The sequence below is a fragment of the Bos indicus x Bos taurus genome, chromosome 18 (genome assembly GCF_003369695.1).
Source record: "Bos indicus x Bos taurus breed Angus x Brahman F1 hybrid chromosome 18, Bos_hybrid_MaternalHap_v2.0, whole genome shotgun sequence".
Taxonomy (NCBI): domain Eukaryota; kingdom Metazoa; phylum Chordata; class Mammalia; order Artiodactyla; family Bovidae; genus Bos; species Bos indicus x Bos taurus.
The window spans coordinates 3,293,428-3,317,390 of record NC_040093.1 but is presented as its reverse complement, the minus strand read 5'-3'; the positions used below and the strand labels follow the sequence as shown (position 1 = coordinate 3,317,390).

Genomic DNA, 23,963 nt, shown 5'->3' with positions numbered 1-23,963 from the left:
CTATTTGCCATGCAGTGACAGGGTCGGATGCCATGATCTTAGTTTTTTTAATATTTAGCCTTAAGCCAGAGCTTTCACTGTCCTCCTTCACCCTTATCAAGAGGCTCTTTAGTTCCTCTTTGCTTTCTGCCATTAGAGTTGTATCATCCGCATATCTGAGGTTGTTGATGTTTCTCTGGCCCATCTTGATTCCAGCTTGTAACTCATCCAGCCCGGCACTTCTCATGATGTGCTCAGTGCACAGGTTAAACCACAGGGTGACACAGACAGCCCTGTCATATTCCCTTCCCGATCTTGAACAGCCAGTTGTTTCATACAGGGTTCTGACTGTTGCTTCTTGACCTGCATGCAGGTTTCTCAGGAGACAAGGCCCCCTGCTGCTGCTAAGTCACTTCAGTCGTGTCCGACTCTGTGCAACCCCACAGATGGCAGCCCACCAGGCTCCCCAGTCCCTGGGATTCTCCAGGCAAGAACACTGGAGTGGGTTGCCATTTCCTTCTCCAATGATGAAAGTGAAAAGTGAAAGTGAAGCCGCTCCGTCATGTCCAACTCGCAGCGACCCTAGGGACTGCAGCACCAGGCTCCTCCATCCATGGGATTTTCCAGGCAAGAGTACTGGAGTGGGGTGCCATTGCCTTCTCCCAAGGCCCCCTAGATGACTGTAATTGCAGTCAAGCTTGAGAACCACTGCTTAGAACCTTCAGCTGTTGATCAGCTGCCTATCCCATCGAACCAGATACATTAAAATCCATCCACATTTCACGTTCAATGTAAATAACACAAGAAGTGCATCAAGAAACAGGTTCATCAGTTTTACACTATTTCATAAAATATTAATATTTACAATATTAATTTCTATAGATTTATATTAAGACTTCAAAATTTTGTGTTTTGAAGCCTTCATCTTTTAGAACCAATATATCTATATGTCCATCTCTCTCTCCCCACCTCCGCCTATCTGCTCAAAATTGAAATCTTACGGTGAAAACAATATACTATACAATAAATTGAATACAATAAAATAGCTTAACATACTAAAGTAATATTTTAAACATGTAATATTGACCATGCTTGTAATGTAAAATTTTCTACTTTTCAATATTGTATTTAATAATAAATAAATGATAAATGGTTAAAAAAAAAACAAACAAAAATTTTCTAATAGCCATGACAAACAAGTAAAAAGAACTAAATAAAATTGCTTTTTATAATATATCGACTCCAATATATCCAGAGTATTATTTCAACTTGTAGTCAATATAAAAACAACTGAGATATTTTCCCTTCAACATTTGGTACTGAGGCTTCAAATCCGGTATTTCATACTGGGAGGACATTTAAGCTTACATTAGCCACAGTCCTTGCTTTCAATAGCCACATGTGTCTACTGGCCACCGTATGGGTTAGGTCTGGACTAGAGGACAGGAAGGGGACCTCTGGCTTTAAACATTTTTTTAATTATTATTTTTGGATGTGCTGGGATCTTCATTGCTGTGTCTGGGCTTTCTCTAGTTGGGGTGAGCAGGGACTACTCTTTGTTGCAGTGTGTGGGCTTTTCCTTGCAATGGCTTCTCTTGTTGCAGCTCATGGGCTCTAGAATGTGGGCTCAGCAGTTGTGGCACACGGGCTTAGTCACTCTGTGGCATGTGGGATCTTCCCTGACCAGGGATTGAACCCATGTCCCCTGCATTGGCAGGTGGATTCCTAACCACTGGATCAACAGGGAAGTCAGGGACCTCTGGCTTTAAAAGAAAGGAGGTTCAAGGGATTCAAAGGTTTGGATGTCCTCTGAGCCTCAGTTTTGTGACGTGGGCTTTCCCTTTACCTTAAACCCAGAAAAGGAGAAATTGTACTTTATGCAGACCCTGAAACACTGTAGTCAGAGGCCCTTCCACACAGGTCAGGTAAGCCATATTAGTTAATAATGTGATACATAATAAACCTTTTAATGGCTAAATATTTTAGCTCTTTTAGATACTGTGAACTAGCCGTTTTGCAAAAATATATTTTTTTATGTAAGATTTTATAGACATGGAAAAATGAGGCAATGAATACTTTAAAGCAGATTTATTTTTATAGAAAGGTTATATCCTCCTGATTCTGTATCCTGCTGTTTCTCCTTAAAACTATATCCCTAACATTTCCACCTATGTCTCTATTCATATCTGTATCCATAGATGTGTGCACTCAGCAGCTTCAGTAGTGTCCGACTCTTTGAGACCCATGGACTGTAGCCCACCAGGCTCTTCTGTCCATGGAATTCTCCAGGAAAGTATCCTGGAGTGGGTTTCCATTTCCTCTTCCAGGAAATCTTCCAGACCCAGGGATCGAACCTGTGTCTTTTGTGTCTCCTGCATTGACAGGAGGATTCTTTTACCACTAGCACCACCTGGGAATGCCCTCAGACATCTATAGATATCTAAATAAAATGTATGAACATGAGTTATATGTAGAATCATGTGAATGACAAATGGAAAACTACTCAATCATTTAAATTATGCACATGCACATATAAAAATACATTCTAAACAATAGATTATCATAATATGTTACATGTATAATATACTATATACAAAATAAATATATAAACATGAATATTCAAATATATGCATATATAATTCTTTCTATGTTAGTATATATAATGTGTATAACAGATATTATATAAATACATAAATCTATGCATGATTTAAGTAACTGAAGAGTTTTCCATTTGGTCATGTACATAATTATCTTTATTATTCCCAAGATCTTATTCCCGAGATCTGCTGCTAAGTCACTTCAGCCGTGTCCGACTCTGTGCGACCCCATAGACAGAAGCCCACCAGGCTCCCCAGTCCCTGGGATTCTCCAGGCAAGAACACTGGAGTGGGTTGCTGTTTCCTTCTCCAATGCATGAAAGTGATAAGTGAAAGTGAAGTCGCTCAGTCGAGTCCGACCCTCAGCGACCCCATGGACTGCAGCCTACCAGGCTCCTCCATCCATGGGATTTTCCAGGCAAAAGTACTGGAGTGGGGTGCCATTTCCTTCTCCGTCCCAAGATCTACCTTTATGTAATTTTTGTGTTTGGGTACATGTTCGTGTGTGCATACATATGCTTCTAACTGCGTGTTTGTGAGTGCGTGTAAAAAACAGAAACCTCAATTAACTGGAGTTGGGAGAGACCAGAAGGGGGCGCTCCCACACCCTGAGCTGATAGCTCAGCATGATAGGAAGAAGGAAGACCCCCTCTTCTCCGTAGCAACTCAACCAATGAAAAGCCACGGACTGTTTACTACAGACCTCCAGCTTCCTGCTGCTGCTGCCAAGTCGCTTCAGTTGTGTCCGACTCTGTGCAACCCCATGGACGGCAGCCCACCAGGCTTCACCGTCCCTGGGATTCTCCAGGCAAGAACAATGGAGTGGGTTCCAGCTTCCTCAGTTCAGTTCAGTTCAGTCACTCAGTCGTGTCTGACTCTTTGCGACCCCATGAATCGCAGCACGCCAGGCCTCCCTGTCCATCACCAACTCCCGGAGTTCACTCAGACTCACGTCCATCGAGTCAGCGATGCCATCCAGCCATCTCATCCTCTGTCGTCCCCTTCTCCTCCTGCCCCCAATCCCTCCAAGCATCAGAGTCTTTTCCAATGAGTCAACTCTTCGCATGAGGTGGCCAAAGTACTGGAGCTTCAGCCTCAGCATCATTCACTCCAAAGAAATCCCAGGGCTGATCTCCCCCAGGTCCCTAGTCCCCTCTATAAAAGTGGTCTTCTCCTGCCCTTTGGGAACATGGGTCCCCGTGGTCATAGACCCTAAACTGCAATTCTCTAATTCTGAGTAAACACATTTTTGCCATTGAAATAACTGGCAGCCTATTTGTTCAGGTTAACATGTACGGTTTTCCTCGCCCCTGTTTTCTTTTTTTAAATTTATTTTTAATTGGAGGGTAATTGCTCATTTAAAGGACACTGAACTGAGAATTTCCTGGGAAAACAGTTCCATGTGGTGTAATGACCTCCTGAAGTCAAGTTTCTAAAATGGATTTGTGAGTCAAAAGTGACCCACATCTTCAGTTCTGAGACACATTGCAAACTGCTCTCCAGAAATTGACGCTTCCCCCAACTTCTTCCTCTGACTCAACCACAGGAACCAGTCAGGTGGTGCAGCTTCTGTTTGCCACCTTCTGGGAAGCTCTGAAATCTACTTCTTCCTTTCTGTGTGGGCTCAGATCTGACCTCTGACATGGATTCCCTCCATCTTTAAAGAGCTTCGCTTCTTTCAGTTCCTCCCCTCCTGTCCAGTCTCCATGGTGACTTCCAGGAAACTCTTTCTCACATGCAGTTCTGATCTTGTCACTTCTCTATTCAAACCGCACCTTGATTCCCAATCCCCCTTTCTGTAAAATCCAGACTGAATGTAATTTTCAGGATTTGTTTGAATCTGGTTTCAGCTAATTCTTTTCTCTTTTCACATTTCTATCCACTTGGTGCTCAACCCAAGCAAAGTTTTGTGGTTCCTAACATCATGAGAAACGCTGGGCTGGAAGGAGCACAAGCTGCAATCAAGAATGCCAGGAGAAATATCAATAACCTCCGATATGCAGATGACACCACCCTTATGGCAGAAAGTGAAAAGGAACTAAAAAGCCTCTTGATGAAGGTAAAAGAGGAGAGTGAAAAAGTTGGCTTAAAACTCAACATTCAGAAAACAAAGACCATGGCATCTGGTCCCATCACTTCATGGAAAATAGATGGGGAAACAGTGTCAGACTTTATTTTTTGGGGCTCCAAAATCACTGCAGATGGTGACTGCAGCCATGAAATTAAAAGACGCTTACTCCTTGGAAGAAAAGTTATGACCAACCTAGATAGCATATTGAAAAGCAGAGACATTACTATGCCAACAAAGGTCTAGTCAAGGCTATGGTTTTTCCAGTGGTCATGTATGGATGTGAGAGTTGGACTGTGAAGAAAGCTGAGCATTGAAGAATGGATGCTTTTGAACTGTGGTGTTGGAGAAGACTCTTGAGAGTCCCTTGGACTGCAAGGAGATCCAACCAGTCCATTCTGAAGGAGATCAGCCCTGGGATTTCTTTGGAGGGAATGATGCTAAAGCTGAAACTCCAATACTTTGGCCACCTCATGCGAAGAGTTGACTCATTGGAAAACGCTCTGATGCTGGGAGGGATTGGGGGCAGGAGGAGAAGGGGACGACAGAGGATGGCTGGATGGCATCACTGACTCGATGGACATGAGTCTGAGTGAACTCCTGGAGTTGGTGATGGACAGGGAGGCCTGGCGTGCTGGGATTCATGGGGTTGCAAAGAGTCGGACATGACTGAGCGACTGAACTGAACTGAACATGTGGGGCAATGTTGCAATAACTTTTAATCAAAAGTTACAATAACTTTTTATCAAAGGGATGGTGGGTTTTTAAATTTTCACTTTAAAAATAGAAGTTGTGTATATAATATATAAGGTGTACATAATGATGGGGGTTCCTTTGGCGGCTCAGTGGTAAAGAATCTGCCTGCCAATGCAGGTGACTCAGGTTCCATCCCTTTATGTAATTTTTGTGTTTGTGTACATATTTGTGTGTGCATACATATGCTTCTAATTGTGGGTCGGGGAGATTCTCAGCAGAAGGAAATGGCAACCCACTCCAGTATTCTTGCCTGGGAAATCCCATGGACAGAGGAGCCAGGTAGGCTACAGTCCATGGGGTCACAAAAGAGTCGAACATGACTTAGTGACTAAACAAGAATAACAACCACCACGTGATGATGACTGAATACTGGGATTATATCTTCTCTCTGCATTTTATGCCCACAGGCCCTCTGTTATGGTCCCTGTGACTGATTTCTGTTCATCCTAATTCCCATGACCCCAGTTTTAAAAATCACTTCCAGATAACCTGACTCAATGCACGTGTCATTCTCCTGTTTCTGTAAATAAAGATTTACTGGAACACAGTCATGCCATTCCTTTACATATCAACAGTCTGCTAACTGCTGCATTACATCACAGGTTTGGAGCCTTGGCTGCTTATGGGAATAACCTGGGAGACTTAAGGAATTTTACTACTGGGGTCCCATTCCAAGAGATTTTTCCAGGGGGTGGGAGAATGGGGAATCTGGTTCCCAGGATTTAAAATAATTCTTTAATTGATTTGAATATGTAACCAAATTTGAAATCACAGTACCAGAGTCACATCTCTTTAACTGGGTGTGTCTTAATTGTCTGTATTAGAAATAAGTGGGAATTTTTATAAATGATAACCATTTCCTGAGTACTGTCCTTGGTTGGCTGAAGAAGCCATAGAACCAACCTTTAATCCTCCTCCTCCATGCCCTCTTCCCATCCCAATAATTCTTATTGAAACTGAAGTTTTGGAACATTTGCAGTAAACCAGCAGCTGAAAGATGTTTTCTTCGAGGGCCAAAGAGTAAATATGTTAGGTTTTGAGAGCCATCTGGTCTCTGCTGCAATTCCTTGATGCTACAGGAATTACAGCGGGGGAATAGCCACAGGTAATAAGTAAATCAACGTGCTTGCCTGTGTTCCAATAAACCTTTATTTGTGGAGGTTGAAGTCTGAATTTCAAATAGTTTTTACATGTCATAAAATATTACTTTTTTCATCCTATTTGGGGTCCTTTGGGCTTCACGGATATGGTTATGGCTAGTTGGGCTTCCCCTGTGGCTCAGCTGGTAAAGAATCTGCCTGCAATGTGGGAGACCTGGGTTTGATCCCTGGGTTGGGAAGATCCTCTAGAGAAGGGAAAGGCTGCCCACTCCAGTATTCTGGCCTGGAGAATTCCATGGACTAGTCCACGGGGTCTCAAAGAATCGGACACAACTGAGCAACTTTAACTTCACTTCAGTGCCTTGATTGTGGTGATGATATCATGTCATTTGCATTTATCCAAACTCATCAAATAGTACCCACTAAATATGTGCAGTTCTTTCTAAATCAGTTATACCTCACCAAAGCAATTAAAGTATTCTTTTGATTTTTTCAACCATACAAAATGCAGTGGTGCTGACTGTTGTAAAACAATGTGAATGTATTTAATGTCATTTAACTTTATACCTAAAAACTTTTTTTTTCTTTTTTATTTAGCCATGCCCTGCAACATGCAGGATCTTAGTTCCCCAACAAGGGACTGAACTCATGACCCCTGTCGTGGAAGTGTGGAATCTTAACCACTGACATCCAGTAGGTCCCTAAAAATGGTTAAAAAGGTAAATTTTGTGTCATGTGTATTTTAGCTGCTCGGTCATGTCCAACTCTTTGCGACCCCATGACTGTAGCCTGTCAGGCTCCTCTGTCCATGGGATTCTCCAGGCAAGAATACTGGATACTGGAGTGGGTTGCCATGCCCTCCTCCAGGGGATCTTTCCAGCCCAGGGATCAAACTCAGGTCTCCAGCATTGCAGGTGGATTCTTTACCTTCTGAGCCACCAGGGAAAAAAGCAAAAAAAAAGTATTGAAAAGTGTAAAAATGTAACATGTATGGAACAAAACTGGTGACTTGCCAGGTTTGACCTGTGGGTTCTAGTTTATTGACCCCTGCTAGACAACAAACTCTTCAACAAGAGGGATGGTTTTAGGATCTTTCCTGTGCCCCTACATATAGTCAATTTGCAAAATAAAGCACCAATCATACAGAAACAATGTGAGTGAGAGTATTTATCTCTTAGGACTTATCTGAACTGGAAACCCGATTTCAAATTTATTTTCATGGACCTTCAGTTAATTGGCACCCATTAGCCTCTAAGTGGAGACTTTTAGAGAAAACGTCAAAAAACTATCAGAATTTCCTGTCACTCACTCAAGACTCCTGATAGATTCCGTAAAAGCCAATGTTCAGTCCTTTCTCATTCCTTTATATAGATTCAAATTTTCATCTGGTATATTTTTTTCTTCACTTAAAGAACTTCCTTTAGTATTCCTTATAGTAGGTTATGAACATTCTCAGCTTTTGTTTTCAGAAGGCTGTAACATAAAACCTGGTACCCAAGAGGATTTAAGTACACTTACTTATTAATTAATCCCCTTCATGGATCACAGCCTTGTCATGGCAAAAGAAAACCAACCCTGAATATTCACTGGCAGGACTGATGCTGAAGCTGAAGTTCCAATACTTTGGCCACCTGATGGGAGGAGCCGACTCAATGGAAAAGACTGTGATGCTGGGAACGACTGAGGGCAGGAGGAGAAGGGGACGTTAGAGGATGAGATGGTTGGATGGCATCACTGACTCAATGGACATGAATCTGAGCAAACTCTGGGAGACAGTGAAGGACGGGGAGTCTGGCGTGCTGCAGTCCATGGGGTTGCAAAGAGTCGGACATGACAGAGACTGAACAACAACATTTAATTAATGAATAATGAAGACTTACAAAACATTACCCTGTCACTCTTCTGGTGACTTCAGAGGGTCTCAGGAACTCCTGGGCAACTAGAGATTCTGGGACTGACTGGCTGATGTTGCTGAGGTCTCTAGATTTCCGGGTGTGTGTGTGGGGGGGCATCAGGACCTTCTGAGGAATGTGGGCTCCCTCAACCAGGCTGACTGTTAGGTTTGGAGCCTCAGTTCTAGAGGAGGGAGCTACCAGAGGTAGCTGTGAGTTCTGCTGCCCAGATGAAGTGCTGGCCCTGGTCCCTGGCTTATTTGAAGGCCAGCGTCACATACTCGCTGCTCTGGGTCTGTCTGGGCACCCAGGAGGGGGTCCCAGCTGTCTCCTGGTGGGGGACATGGCAGTTCACCTGGGAATAGGTGACATCCTGCGGGTCTGCAGCTTCAGAGGCCTGAGGAAGGAAGGGAGAATATGAGATGGGGTTGTGACAGGAGGCGTCCAAGGGACAGTCTAGGGGAGGAAGCCCTCACCTGTCCATTCACCCAGCCAGCTGCCTCTGGGTGTCTCTCTTTCCTCTCAGCATCTAGAGGGAAAGGGGAGGTTGTTATGGACCGTGTATCTGTGTCCCCACTCCCCCTTCCCCCAGATTCATCTGCTGCAGTGGGGACCTGCACGTGATGGTGTTTGGAGATGGTGCCCCTGGGAGGAACTGAGGTTTTGATGGGGTCCTGAGGGTGGGATTCTCATGTTGAGCCAGAGCTCTAGCTCACTCTCTCTGCCAGGAGAGGTGACCATCTTCAAGAGAACCCTCACTGGGAACTAAATCCCAGCACCTACATCTCAGACCTCCCAGCCTCCAGAATTGTCAGAAATGAATGCTGGATGTTTGAAGCACCTGGTCTATGGTGTTCTGTTACAGCAGCTCGAACAGACAAAGAGAGGGTCATTTCTTAAAAAACTGAAGTACTGTTGAATGTACAATATAAGTTACAGGTATACAGTATAATGATATACAGTTTTAAAAGGTTAAACTCTGTTTATAGTTATGATAAAATATTGCTATATTCCCCATTTTGTTGTTGGGGCATTTGGGATCTTTTTTTTTTCCCCCTAGTTGTGGCATGTGGGATCTAGTTCCTTGACCAGGGATCAAACCTGTACCCCCTGCATTGGGAATGTGGAGTCTTAGCCACTGGACTACCAGAGAAGTCCCATCCTTGTAGATTATTTTATACCTACTAGTTTGCACCTCTTAATCCCCTACCCCTTAATTGCCCCTCCCCTCCCCATTGGTCACTGCTAGTTTGTTCTCTATATCTGTAATTTTAAACACAACATTATAGCCTCAATATTTCTCTTTGTCACTAGAGGTGTTTCCTAAACAATTTTTTAAATGGCTACGTTAGTTGTAGCATCGTGTATAGTTTATATCTTCTGTTTTATGACACCATTTTGGTATATGGGTTATATACTGTTTTATGACATTGTTTTGTAGTATTGTAAATAATGCCATGGTGACTATGTTTGTGAATCCGTGTATCCTTCCACCAGCAGCTTAAGAGAGTGTTTACATCTCATCTTCCCCGATTGAATTTTCTCATTTTTTCATCTTTGATAATGAAAAGCGACACAGCAACAACAACAACAACAATCTCGTGAACATAACAAGGAGAGGGTCATGTTTTCGGGAGGGTGGCTGTCGATCCCCTCCAGCCCTGTCGTCTGGAAGGCAGTTACCACAGTCACAGCGTGAACAAGCAAAACAGCCCACCCCTTATTGCTTCTCGACCCCTCAGCCCCTCCTCCTCCCCCAGCAAGTGCCCCGCCCCATTTCCCCAGTGGGATTTGCGTCCCAGGGATCTCTGCACAGGCTCCCCCTCCTGCTGTCAAGAACCTACTATTTTTGGCTTTGCGCAGACAGTAGAGGATGAGGAAGATGAGGAAGACTAGGAGCAGGAGACCCACGGCCACCGGGACACCGATCCAGATGCCTAGGCGTATGTCTTGGGAGGCTCGGTTGCCAGACGGGGCTGCAAAGACGACATAGTGCTGGAGCAGGCACCCTGTGTAAAGAGCCTTCACACACAGCATGGTTTCTGAGTATTTCCTCAGACCCCACCACAATCCCCAAGCTCAGAATTGCTGACCCCGTTTCTTAGAAAAGGAATGAGCTTTGACCACCTCGTTTGCTTGCTGCATGAAGTCATAGATAACAGAGCACTCGGAGGGATGTCTTTGGAGGTCCAGTGCTGAAGACTTCGCCTTCAATGCAGGGGGTGCTTGTCCCATCCCTGATGGAGGAGCTAGGATCCCACATATCTCATGGCCAACCCCCCACCAAAAAAAAAAAAAAACATAAAACAGAAGCAACATTGTAACAAATCCAATAAAGATTTAAAAGAGAAGCCACTCAGAAATGGAAATTTGTATCCTTATAGAGACCAGCACATGATGACACACAGATCAACCCCCCGCCACCTGTGTTTTCCTGTGGCCCTCGAGCTCAGAATAGACTTACATTTAAAAACTGTAATCCAATAATAATAATAATAATAATAATAAAAAGAAAGAATGAAATTTGCGACAAGTGCAAACGAACTGAAATTCAAGCTTCAGTGCCTGTATCTATCGTTTCATCAGAGCTCGACCTCGGCTCACTTGCTTCTGCATATTGTCAGTGGCTGCTTTTGTGCACAGGGTCAGAGTTGAGCAGTTGAGAAAGAGACCAGCTATCCGGCCACTGAGTAACTGGCCTATTACAGGAAATATTTACTGACTGCTGGCGCAGAGGAAGCACAGCTCAGAAAAGAGCCAGCGGTGGTGAATCAAGAATATGGTGTTAACCAAGCTCAGGGGAGGGCTCATTCCAAGAACTGACTTGAGCCATCATATGGAAATGTGTAGGAAAAGTATGCATTTCATTACACAAAAGCAACCATGGACAACAAAAAGAATTCTTTCTGTGTTGGCTAGATTCCAATACAGAAAAAAAATATATGTTTTTAAAAACAAATAGGCTGTGAGGTGGATAGAGCACACGTTTCACACCCCCATCCCCCCACCCCGCCCCCAGTTTTCCAATCAAGTTTCTATCCATCTCATAGGTGATAGGGCCCAAATGGGGTCTCATTGATAAGGCAGCTCATTATGTCGACCTCACAAACAAAGAATAAAGTTTCACAGCGATCTGTGAGACTGACCAAATTGCCCATATGGCACCCTGTTATCTCACTGGCGCCCATCTTCTCAAAGCTGCGAGATCACCAGATTCCAGACCTCTGGCTACATGACCATCCCTTCAGAGAATTTTTCATTGGTGGGGTATAAAAAGGACTCCGTAAGAAAGGGAGGAGGCTGGTTCTCCTTAAGAGCCAGTCACCCCTCTTTTCCCTCTAATAAATTTCCTTTTCTTGCCTGACTGCCTGGTTCACTCTCTTTTTCTCTGCACTCGCCTTAATTCTGGTGCTGAAACCCAGGAGGGAAGATCCGCTGCAGCTGGGTGGGCTCTACTCCCAAGCCCACCTCCGGTGGTCCCCTCTTTTGCCAAGAAACTGAGACGAGCTCTGGGATGGGACCCTCTACTTGCCTTGCTGGACTGACATCCACATACCGGCCTGCTTTTCATCCATCGGTTACAAGGGTGAGTGAAACCCCATCCCCTCGGATCCTCTCTCTCTCTCTCCCCCCACGGCCCTCGGGCCCTTGGCCTTGTGCCCCGTCTGACTTTGAAATAGGGGACACCCATTTCAAAGCAGACTGTTATTACTCTCTGAGAAAGTCCTGAGAACGGGGGCACCTTTTGTCTTGGACCTTGCTTTCTCCTCGTTTCCTCTTGCCCTTGTCTAACCTCTAGGAGGGCATGGTCAACTCAAGAGCAAGGAGTCCAAGAGCAAACCCTTCCTCTTGAGGACCCCTCCAGTTTTGGAAGCTCCTTATAGGCATCTGTCTATGAATGGCCCCCGCAATACACACACACTCATGCACACACACACACACAGTACAGACTCCGAGAGATGTCTTGGGACAGGAAGCAAGTTCATACTGCTGCTGCTGCTAAGTCGCTTTAGTCATGTCTGACTCTGTGCGACCCCATAGATGGCAGCCCACCAGGCTCCCCCATCCCTGGGATTCTCCAGGCAAGAACACTGGAGTGGGTTGCCATTTCCTTCTCCAATGCATGAAAGTGAAAAGGGAAAGTGAAGTTGCTCAGTCGTGTCCGACTCTTCGATACCCCATGGACTGCAGCCTACCAGGCTCCTCTGCCCATGGGATTTTCCAGGCAAGACTACTGGAGTGGGGTGCCATTGCCTTCACCTAAGTTCATACTAAATTCTTCTCAAGACATAAGAAAGAAGTGACAGTGGTCACAACCACTGCCTTAATCCAACAGTCCTTAATCCTGTACAGAGTTTGCGTCTACATCCCTGAAGGAAATGAGGCTCAGAGGAGGGGAAAGACATTGACAGGGAATTTGTTGTAGGAACAGCTCTCATAATCTGTGTGTACTCAGTGCAGTCTAGGGATGAAGTCACCAGAGAACAAGGTTATCTGATCATCTGGATTATTCTGAGCTGATATTGAGAGACTAACCCTTCTGGGAGAGAGCTCCGTGGAAAATGAAAGTGAAAGTGAAGTCATGTCCAACTCTTAGTGACCCCATGGACTGTAGCCTACCAGGCTTCTCCGCCCATGGGATTTTCGAGGCAAGAATACTGGAGTGGGTTGCTATTTCCTTCTCCAGGGGATCTTCTCCACCCAGGGAATGAAACCAGGTCTCCCGCATTGTAGGCAGACGCTTTACTGTCTGAGCCACCAGGGAAGTCCAGAATATTGTCAATTATGCATCACTGATAAATGGTATTTATGGATCCTATTGGCTTTATCTGCAATCTGTAGACTGTCTAATCTTCTTTCCCTTAGGGAGAGCAGCCCTACCTGCTATATCTCTGTTTTCCATGCCCCAAGACATCAGAAGCCTTCTTAAAAAGCTGGCCCCGTCTGTAGTAAGCCCTGTTCCACTCCAGGTCAGAGAGAAGGGAATATAGAATCTCTTTTCAGTTTTCCGCCTAAACTCACTCACCAGTTGAATGTCTGGGCTGTGTGCTGCTGGGAGAGTCAGTAGTTCCTGAAAACAGAGGTGAAGTGGGAGAGGTCTTTCTTATTTCCGCTCAGTCAGGCTCTCACCTCCCAGAGTCCCAGGGACCCACACGACCCGTCCCCAGCCCGTCCCTCAGAGATGTGAGTCTAAGCTGATGGCGCTCACACACCCCCGTCTTGTGGTCCTCTTCCCCAGCCAGTGCTTTAACCGCACAGAGTCAGCCCCAAGGTGGGGAGCAGGTGGGTGGTCTGGGCTTCTTCCTCACCTTCAGCCTGAAGCTGCAGTGGGTCACTGGGCTGAGACCACACGTAGGGATATTCGTGGAAGGCACCGTAGCATCTGTAGGTCCCCGCCTGTGTGGAGGAGACTGGATTCAAGAGGAAGATGATCTGGCGTCCTCCGTCGTGGGGGACGGAGCTTTGGTTCTGGGTGACGTGATCTCCATCTTCTTTGGTGAGGATAAATACATCATAGTTGATTTTGGAGAAACACTGCAACTTCACAGTCTCCCCCGGAGCCACCACTGTGCCAGCCATGCTGGAGAGGGAGGGCTTGTCATAAGCTCCTGAGAAAGAAGGAAGTTCAGCGATGAAGGGAAGGGTCACGTAGGCACTGTCCCTTTTTGTCCCCTGGGAGCAGACGTGGCTCTGGTCTCTCTCCCCTCCTCGCCCCCTCCCCCTTGAGGAAGTCTCTCGGCATCATCCCTGAGACCTCCCCAAGGACAAGGCTTGGTCCTCCTGCTTCCTGTCCCCGAAATCCGGTCCTTCCCTCGGCAGAGGGGTCAGTCCCGGCTCCACTGCCTCTGTGGCCCCCTCACCGGTCATCACCAGCTGCAGGGGGTCACTGAACTGGGACCAGCGGCCTCCTCTCTGATAGGAGCAGTGGTACAGCCCTGTCTTGTCTGTTGTAAGCTCTGTGAAATTCAAAGCGTTGGTCTTTCTGGACGTGATCTGTTCGTCTTTGTCCATGGGCTCAGGACTTCCCACTCTTGATATCCTGTACCCCTCAGCTTGTTTAGGTCCTTGACACAGGAGGGTCACAGGACTCTTCCATGGAACTGTGGATCCAGGCAGAGCTGTGATACGAGGCGGGGGGAGATTTCCTAGAACACAGGGAACAGGTAATAGACACACAAGCGTTTCTCCCTCCACCCTTCTGTTTCTCCCCCTCTTACAGCCCCCGCTGTAAAGTCTGAGTCCCCTCTTTCCAGCGGCCAAGAGACCTGATACCTGGCTTAAACCCTGCTGGGTCCTCAGGAGTATCACACAGAATACTCACCCTTCTGTGCCCAAGTGCTCTGGCTCAGACACAACCCTAGAAAGAAACACTCGGTGAGAACAGTCCCGCCTTAAAGAACCACCAGCCCTGCCCTCCTTAGCCGTCTATTTGTACCTAACCCTCTCTCCCAGACTGACCAAGACAGAGCAGCGAGGGAGGAACCATGGACATGATCCCGCGTTCAGGCTGCCCACCAGCTTCAGCCCTGCTCCTCTGATGAAGGGCACACTGCTCCGTCGAGTGACCCACACTTACAGGAAGCTGTGCAGTTGCTTTCGGTTCTCAGCCCTGTAGTGAAGGCAGTTCACATCCTCTTCCTCCTGGGTTGGGAGTGGGGCATACAGACGTAGCTGACACCATGAAGATGTTGATCTGAATTCTCCTCTGTGGGCTTACTGGGTCATGGCTGGGCAGAGAGAACCATGGTGTCAGGTTGAAACTTCAGAGGCCCGTGGCTCAGGAGGGCTTCCCTTATGACTGAGGAGACGACTGAAGGTTCCAACTCAGAGCAAGAGGTTGTTGTTGTTCAGTCACTCAGTCGTGTCTGACTCTTTGAGACCCCATGGGCTGCAGCATGCCAGGCCTCCCTGTCCATCACTGTCTCCCAGAGTTTGCTCCCACTCATGTCCATTGCGGTGAGACAGGGCTTTCTTTCCTCTGACACTGTGGAAAATAGACATATCCATGTCTACCTATCATCATCTGTCATTTTACTGTCTACTTATTTATCATCTACCATCTATCAATCATGCATTTATTATCTATCCATCATTTACTATCATCTACCTAGCCACCATTTATTTATCTAATTCTACCATCTATCTATGGCCTTCTATGGTGGCTCGTGGTGAAGCATTGCCTGCAATGCAGAGGACATGGGTTCTATCCGTGGGTCTGGAAGATCCCCTGGAAGAGGCAATAGCAACACTCTGCAATATTCTTGCCTGGAGAATCCCATGGACAGAGGAGCCTGGTGGGCTACAGTCCATGGTCGCAAAGAGTCTGACATGACTTAGTGACTAAAGAACAGAAACAACAATCACTTATCTATATCTACATCTAGACGTGAGTTATCCATTAATAATCTGTGTGTTATCTATCTACCATCTATCCATTCTCTACTGTCTATCAAGCAATCATCTATTATTTTATTTTTATTTTAAATATCCAGTTATTTGTGTGTATATCTGACCGCACCAGGTCTTACTTGTGGCCCATAGGGTCTTTAGTTGCAGCAGGTGAACTCTTAGCTGCCGCAGGTGGGATCTAGTTCCCTGACCAGAAACCAAGCCCAGGTCCCCTGAATTGGGAGCAAGGAGTCTCATCTACTGGACCACCAAGGAATTCCCTATTTTTATTTATATATTTTTAAAATTTAAATTTGTTTATTTTAATTAGAGGCTAATTACTTTACAATATTGTATTGGTTTTGCCATACATCAACATGAATCTGCCACGGGTGTACACATGTTCCCAATCCTGATCCCCCCTCCCACCTCCCTCCCCGTACCATCCCTCTGGGTCATCCCAGTGCACCAGCCCCAAGCATCCTGTATCCTGTGTCGAACAGGATATCAAAAGTGGACTGGCGATTTGTTTCTTATATGATATTACACATGCTTCAATGCCATTCTCCCAAATCATCCCACTCTCTCCCTCTCCCACAGAGTCCAAAACACTGTTCTATACATCAGTGTCTCTTTTGCTGTCTTGTATACAGGGTTATGGTTACCATCTTTCTAAATTCCATATATATGCGTTAGTATAGTACTGGTGTTTTTCTTTCTGGCTTACTTCACTCTGTATAATAGGCTCCAGTTTCATCCACCTCATTAGAACTGATTCAAATGTATTCTTTTTAATGGCTGAGTAATACTCTATTGTGTATATGTACCACAGCTTTCTTATCCATTCATCTGCTGATGGACATCTAGGTTGCTTTCATGTCCTGGCTATTATAAACAGTGCTGCGATGAACATTGGGGTACACGTGTCTCTTTCCCTTCTGGTTTCCTCAGTGTGTATGCCCAGCAGTGGGATTGCTGAGTTGTATGGCAGTTCTATTTCCAGTTTTTTAAGGAATCTCTACACTGTTCTCCATAGTGGCTGAACGAGTTTGCATTCCCACCAACAGTGTAAGAGGGTTCCCTTTTCTCCACACCCTCTCCAGCATTTATTGCTTGTAGACTTTTGGATCGCAGCCATTCTGACTGGTGTGAAACGGTGCCTCATTGTGGTTTTGATTTGCATTTCTCTGATAATGAGTGATGTTGAGCATCTTTTCATGTGTTTGTTAGCCATCTGTATGTCTTTTTTTGGAGAAATGTCTATTTAGTTCTTTGGCCCATTTTTTGATTGAGTCGTTTATTTTTCTGGAATTGAGCTGCAGGAGTTGCTTGTATATTTTTGAGATTAGTTGTTTGTCAGTTGCTTCATTTGCTATTATTTTCTCCCATTCTGAAGGCTGTCTTTTCACCTTGCTTATAGTTTCTTTTGTTGTGCAGAAGCTTTTAATTTTAATTAGATCCCATTTGTTTATTTTTGCTTTTATTTCCAATATTCTGGGAGGTAGGTCATAGAGGATCCTGCTGTGATTTACGTTGGAGAGTGTTTTGCCTATGTTTGCCTCCTCTAGGAATTTTATAGTTTCTGGTCTTACGTTTAGATCTGTAATCCATTTTGAGTTTATTTTTGTGTATGGTGTTAGAAAGTGTTCTAGTTTCATTCTTTTACAAGTGGTTGACCAGTTTTCCCAGCACCACTTGTTAAAGAGATTGTCTTTAATCCATTGTATATTCTTGCCTCCTTTGTCAAAGATAAGGTGTCCATAGGTGTGTGGGTTTATCTCTGGGCTTTCTGTTTTGTGCCATTGATCTATATTTCTATCTTTGTGCCAGTACCATACTGTCTTGATGACTGTGGCTTTATAGTAGAGCCTGAAGTCAGGCAGGTTGATTCTGAAAATAGACTATTTTATGTACTTATTTAATTTTGGCCATGCCCTGTGGCATGTGAGATCTTAGTGCCCCTGCCAAGGATTGACCCATGCCCCCTGCATTGGAAGCACAGATCTTAACCACTGGACCACCAGGGAAGTCCCTATCCATTGTTTATACGTATCATTTTTCGCTTACTTATCTATCTATCTGTCAATATCTAATGTCCTCTATCTTTGTATCATTTCTCTCCCTCCTCACACCTCTTTCCCTCCATCCAGGGCATCGAAAGGGAATCCCGAGAACACCCCCATCACTGCTTTCTAGGAGAACCATCTCCAGATGCTTTGTTTAGCTTGTCTTTGCTCTCAAGTTACTTGGACTCAACGGTTTGGAGGAAAGATTCTGAGAGAGGATCACTGAGTTCTAAAACCCACTGTCTGTTTTTGCATGGCCTCAGGATTTTTAAATGACTGAAAAAAAAAAAGAAAGAAAATTAGCATTTTGTAACCCATGAAATGAGTTAAAATTCACACTTTGCTTTTTCAAACTAAGTTTCAGAGGATTATGGCCTTGCTCATAAGGTCATACATCACCGCTCCTGCTTTTGTGCTGTATGTGCGCTCAGTCAGGTCTGACCCTTTGTGTGACCCGTGGACTGTAGCCCAGCAGGCTCCTCTCTGTCCATGGGAATTCCCAGGCAAGAATACTGGAGTGGGTTGGCAGTTCTTTCTCCAGGGAGTCTTCTTGACCTAGGGATTGAATCTGGGTCTTTCCCATCTCCTGCATGGGCAGGTGGGTTCTTCAGCCCTAGTGCTCCTTGGGAAGCCCTATGAGAGCACAACTGAGTGCCTGCAAAGAGAGCGAATGGCTCACCATATACTTACCGCTTTTCAGAACTCAGCTGTCATTTAGAACATGACAGGGACACCTAGCCGACTCTGAGAAGGCATTCAGAGAAAACACCCAAGGAAAGTTAGGTCTATGCTGACACAGAGAAAGAGGTAAGGAACAGGCAGAAGGAGGGGACATTGGTGAGGGAACAGCAGCCAATGGCAGCCAGCTGAGTCGAGTCTTGGGGCAGAGGTGAGACTGAAGAGCACGTGATCAGTTAGTGTCTCTGTTTTTCTGTGAGGTATCCACGGAGGTTTAAGTGCAAGGGTATTTGTTATTTACTTAAACAGCTTGGAGGTAAGAAGTCGCCAAACTATTTCCTCAGCTCAAGTATAAGAGGGGGTGAGTTAGCCTTTCTGTGATTCTGTTGTTTTAGTCTCATGCTTTGAAAGCTGTTTCTTCTCAGAAACAAAAACCCAAACCCCCAAACCCAAAGAGGAACAGTTGCTAACATCACAATCATCTGTGTAATTTAATTCTCCAAACCAACCAACAAATATGAATGTTCATGCTTTTATACTTTCTTTCTTCTGCTGCTGCTGCTAAGTCACTTCAGTCCTGTCCGACTCTGTGCAACCCCATAGACGGCAGCCCACCAGGCTCCCCCATCCTTGGGATTCTCCTGGCAAGAACACTAGAGTGGGCTGCCATTTCCTTCTCCAATGCATGAAAGTGAAAAGTGAAAGTGACATCGCTCAGTCGTGTCCAACCCTTAGAGACCCTATGGACTGCAGCCTACCAGGCTCCTCCATCCATGGGGTTTTCCAGGCAAGAGGACTGGAGTGGGGTACCATCGTCTTCTCCACTTGCTTTCTAGAATTTTTAAATTCTACAAAGAGTCAGACACGCCTGAGTGACTTTTCCTTTCACAAGGGCTGTATTGAAGGAAAAAAATCAGCATTTCTAGCCCTAGACCCATTTGCCACCCAGCAAGAACAACCACTCTAAGGAATGTACACATTACACATAAGCAAAGTTTATTAAGTATCATCTCTGTTTGAATCACATCCTGTTCTAAATTGAAAAGAGTGTTAAACATTTATTCCCAGGTACTTCCCTGGCAGTCCAGTGGTTAAGACTTTGTCTCCCAATGCGGGGGCTGTGGGTTCAATGCCTGGTCGGGGACCTACGATCCAACATACTTCGTGGCCAAAAAACCAAAACGTAAAACAGAAGCAAAATTTAACAAATTCAATAAAGACTTAAATATTAAAGCAAAACAAAAAACCTGCTTGTTTCAAAGTCTCTCCTGTGAGACAGTGCATAAAAGCAAGGATTTCTGGCTCAAAGATCAGACTCAGTGATCTCCAGGAGGCAGGGTGAGTAACAGCCTTCTAATGATAGTTTTGCAGAGCTACCCAGAACCTCCATGTCAAAAGGGACACTGCCCCACTCCAGTACACTTGCCTGGAAAATCCCATGGACAGAGGAGCCTGGTGGGCTGCAGTCCATGGGGTCTCGAAGAGTCAGACACGACTGAGCGACTTCCCTTTTACTTTTCACTTTCATGCATTGGAGAAGGAAATGGCAACCCACTCCAGTGTTCTTGCCTGGAGAATCCCAGGGACGGGAAAGTCTGGTGGGCTGTCGTCTATGGGGTCACACAGAGTCGAACCCGACTGAAGTGACTTAGCAGTAGCAGCAGCAGATGTGGTGAAATTAAGGGTCTTGGGTGGGAGCTTATCGCAGGTTGTCATGGGGGGGGTGCCCCATGTAGTCACGGGTCTTTTTTAAATATAATTTTATTTTTATTTATTTATTCATTTGGTTGCTGCTCACAGGCTTAGGTGCTTTGCAGCCTGTGGGATCTTAGTTCCCTGACTGGGCATCAAACACACATCCCCTGCATCGCAGGGCAGATTCTTAACCACTGGACCACCGGCAGGTCCCCATAAGTGTTCATCAAGAGGGAAGCAGGAGGGTGGGGGTGTGTGAGGCAAGAAGGGAGGAAGGAAGCAGAGGTCAGAGAGGAGAAGAGACGCTCCCCTCCTGGGTCTGGAGGACGGAGCTCCACGACAGGGAGCACAGGCAGAGTCTAGAAGCTCGAAAAGGCAAGAACACCAATGGGAAAGTAGCAAGTAGTGCAGGCTTGGGGACAGGGTTTAGACTTCTGCTCTCTAGAACTGAAAGAGAATTCACAGTGGGCTGCTCTCGTCCACAGTGCCTCTGGTACGTTGTTCAGGTTCGACAGGGAGCGAGTACACTGCTGCATCGGATGGGTGACCCAGCCAGGGCCCTGGAACTGCCGGCCCCACAAGTGAGCACAGTGCTTTGATGCCAGCAGAGGGTCATCGGTGCTTGTCAGTCCACTGGGGCAGGGGCTCATCTGACTTCACTGAGGGACCCCCCTGGCTGCACCAGGCTTCAGCCAACAGGACGACCATGACCAGGAGAAGCAGGGCAGCCAGGCTCAGGCGGACTTGAGTCTCCACGGAAGGATGCCAAGCCGTAGGCGCTGAGAGAGAGGAGGTAGAAGGGCCGATTCCCGTTGGTGGTTGTTGATTAGTCACTCAGCTGTGTCCTTGTGACCCCATGGACTGTGGCCCACAGGTTCCCCCATCCATGTGATATCCCAGGCAAGGGTATTGAGTGAGTTGCCACGCCCTTCTCCAGGGCATCTTCCTGACCTGGGGATTGAACCTGGATCTCCTACTTGGCAGGTAAATTCTTTACCACTGAGCTACCAGGGAAGCTGTCGATGCCTCTAAAGGGCCCTAAAACTCAAGCTCATTTCTGCAGATCTCTGGACCTGGTGGGAAGCCCGCCCAGCCCACTCCCTCGGGGTAAGCATTAAACACCTTTCTTTCCTCCTGTCATTACGGGAGGTGTGCTGATACTGGACTTCTGGGGTCAAGAAAGACAGGACTGGGGTGCTGGAGGCTGCCAGTCCCTGCCCAGAGCCTGGCCTGCTCCTCGCTCAGTATCTCCTGTGATTTGTCCATTCCTGCAGCAGACACGCTGGCCTCTGTTACCCGTGGGCTCCTGAGCGGGTCTCTATGTCTGGGTCTTGGCCCAGGGCTGGTTCCTCTGCATGTCCTGCGCTCTCTACAAGGATCACCCCTCTGATTTCATCCCAGTGTTTGTTAAAAATACACCCATGAGGGACTTGCTTGTTGAGACCTCTTCTAAATCACTAGCCCCTTCTGTCAGTCTTGTTCTGTTACACTGTGTGTGACTCTGTTTTTCCCAACCAGTCATTATGTGACACACTTTTATTCTAAAAAAATGAAAATACATATAACACATGTATTAATATAGTCTATGTAAATATTTTCTGCAAAGCATATATGATATTTAATAATAGTTACACATATAAAAAATACATATATATACATGGAGTTCCTTGTAGCTCAAACAGTAAAGAATCTGCCTGCTATGCGGGAGACTGGGGTTCGATCCCTGGGTCAGGAAGATCCTCTGGAGAAGAGAATGGCAACCCACTCCAGTGTTGTTGCCTGGGAAATCCCATGGACAGAGGAGCCTGGTGGGCTACAGTTTGTGGGGTCACAGAGTCGGACACGACTGAGCAACTAACACACACGTATATCCATATAATATATAACATATACATCTGCATCCATGCAGTTAACACTCCAGGTCAGAGAGAAGGGAACACAGAATCTCTTCTCAGTTTTCCACCTAAACTCAGTTACTCACCAGTTGAATGTCTGGGCTGTGTGCTGCTGGGAGAGTCAGTAGTTCCTGAAAACAGAGGTGAAGTGGGAGAGGTCTTCCTTATTTCTGCTCAGTCAGGCTCTCACCTCCCAGAGTCCCAGGGACCCACACGACCCGTCCCCGGCCCGTCCCTCAGAGATGTGTGTCTAAGCTGATGGCACTCACACACGCCCCCTCTTGCGATCCTTTTCTCCAGCCAGTGCTTTAACCGCACACAGTCAGCCCCCACGGCGGGGAGCAGGTGGGTGGACTGGGCTTCTTCCTCACCTTCGACCTGAAGCTGCAGTGGGTCACTGGGCTGAGACCACACGTAGGGGTTGTCGTGGAAGGCACCGTAGCATCTGTAGGTCCCCGCCTGTGTGGAGGAGACTGGATTCAAGAGGAAGATGGTCTGGCGTCCTCCGTCCTGGGTGTGTAGCTTTGGTTCTGGGTGACGGGATCTCCATCTTCTTTGGTGAGGATAAATACATCATGGTTGATTTTGGAGAAACATTGCAACTTCACAGTCTCCCCTGGAGCCACCACTGTGCCAGCCATGCTGGAGAGGGAGGGCTTGTCATAAGCTCCTGAGAAAGAAGGAAGTTCAGTGATGAAGGGAAGGGTCACGTAGGCACTGTCCCTTTTTTGTCCCTGTGAGCAGACGTGGATCTGGTCTCTCTCTCGTCCTCGCCCCGCTCACCCTTGAGGAAGTCTCTCGGCATCATCCCTGAGACGTCCACAAGGACAAGGCTTGGTCCTCCTGCTTCCTGTCCCCGAAGCCTGGTCCTTCCCTCGGCAGAGGGGTCAGTCCCGGCTCCACTGCCTCTGTGGCCCCCTCACCGGTCATCACCAGCTGCAGGGGGTCACTGAACTGGGACCAGCGGCCTCCTCTCTGATAGGAGCAGTGGTACAGCCCTGTCTTGTCTGTTGTAACCTCTGCAATACTCAAAGTGTTGGTCTTCCTGGACATGATCTGTTCGTCTTTGTCCATGGGCTCAGGACTTCCCACTCTTGATATCCTGTACCCCTCAGCTTGTTTAGGTCCTTGACACAGGAGGGTCACAGGACTCTTAGCTGGAACTGTGGATCCAGGCAGAGCTATGATACGAGGCGGGGGGAGATTTCCTAGAACACAGGGCACAGGTAATAGACACACAAGCGTTTCTCCCTCCACCCTTCAGTTTCTCCCCCTCTACAGCCCCCCCGCTGTAAAGTCTGAGTCCCCTCTTTCCAGCGGCCAAGAGACCTGATACCTGGCTTAAACCCTGCTGGGTCCTCAGGAGTATCACACAGAATACTCACCCTTCTGTGCCCAAGTGCTCTGGCTCAGACACAACCCTAGAAAGAAACACCTGGTGAGAACAGCCCCGCCTTAAAGAACCACCAGCCCTGCCCTCCTTAGCCGTCTATTTGTACCTAACTCTCTCTCCCCACTGACCAAGACAGAGCAGCGAGGGAGGAACCATGGACATGATCCCGCGTTCAGGCTGCCCACCAGCCTCAGCCCTGCTCCTCTGTGAAGGGCACACTGCTCTGTCGAGTGACCCACACTTACAGGAAGCTGTGCAGTTGCTTTCAGTTCTCAGCCCTGTAGTGAAGGCAGTTCACATCCTCTTCCTCCTGTGTTGGGAGTGGGGCATACAGACATCGCTGACACCATGAAGACACTGAACTGAACTTCTCCTCTGTGGGCATACTGGGTCATGGCTGGGGGGAGAGAAGCATGGTGTCGGGGTTGAAACTTCAGATGCCCCTGGCTCAGGAG

The 23,963-nt window shown here is 46.6% G+C and overlaps 1 protein-coding gene and 1 pseudogene across 4 annotated transcripts; both read right to left on the bottom strand.

Annotated features, from left to right (window-relative positions):
• Positions 1–8,338: 8,338 nt before the first annotated feature.
• Positions 8,339–14,958, bottom strand: LOC113875961 (leukocyte immunoglobulin-like receptor subfamily A member 6). 4 transcript variants are annotated; one of them, XR_003506364.1, is made up of 8 exons: positions 14,852–14,958; positions 14,715–14,750; positions 14,254–14,538; positions 13,702–14,001; positions 13,419–13,463; positions 10,237–10,414; positions 8,869–8,921; positions 8,339–8,789 (listed from the first exon to the last, which is right to left on the bottom strand). XR_003506364.1 is itself a non-coding variant. In XM_027514699.1 (8 exons), exons 1-8 carry the CDS (start codon positions 14,883–14,885, stop codon positions 8,649–8,651), a joined length of 1,026 nt encoding a protein of 341 aa, XP_027370500.1. In that variant the 5' UTR covers positions 14,886–14,958; the 3' UTR covers positions 8,339–8,648. The 4 variants fall into 4 exon arrangements, 3 of the variants coding, with proteins under 3 accessions (XP_027370500.1, XP_027370502.1, XP_027370501.1); XM_027514699.1 differs by having other exon boundaries at positions 10,237–10,368; XM_027514701.1 differs by lacking the exon at positions 8,869–8,921 and having other exon boundaries at positions 8,696–8,789; positions 10,237–10,368.
• Positions 14,959–20,832: 5,874 nt separating this feature from the next.
• Positions 20,833–23,724, bottom strand: LOC113875810 (annotated as a pseudogene).
• Between the last annotated feature and the right edge of the window lie 239 nt (positions 23,725–23,963).

What these genes read in the sequence shown, in the direction of transcription:
- LOC113875961 (XM_027514699.1), bottom strand. Translation starts at nt 14,885, where the DNA reads ATGTCCATGGTTCCTCCCTCGCTGCTCTGTCTTG. An exon ending in ACAGCCCAGACATTCAACTG is followed by an intron (nt 10,369 to 13,418) that starts GTGAGTGAGTTT and finishes TCGTCTTTGCAG; the next exon opens with CCCCGTCTGGCAACCGAGCC. An exon ending in CTGGCTGGGTGAATGGACAG is followed by an intron (nt 8,790 to 8,868) that starts GTGAGGGCTTCC and finishes TTCCTTCCTCAG; the next exon opens with GCCTCTGAAGCTGCAGACCC.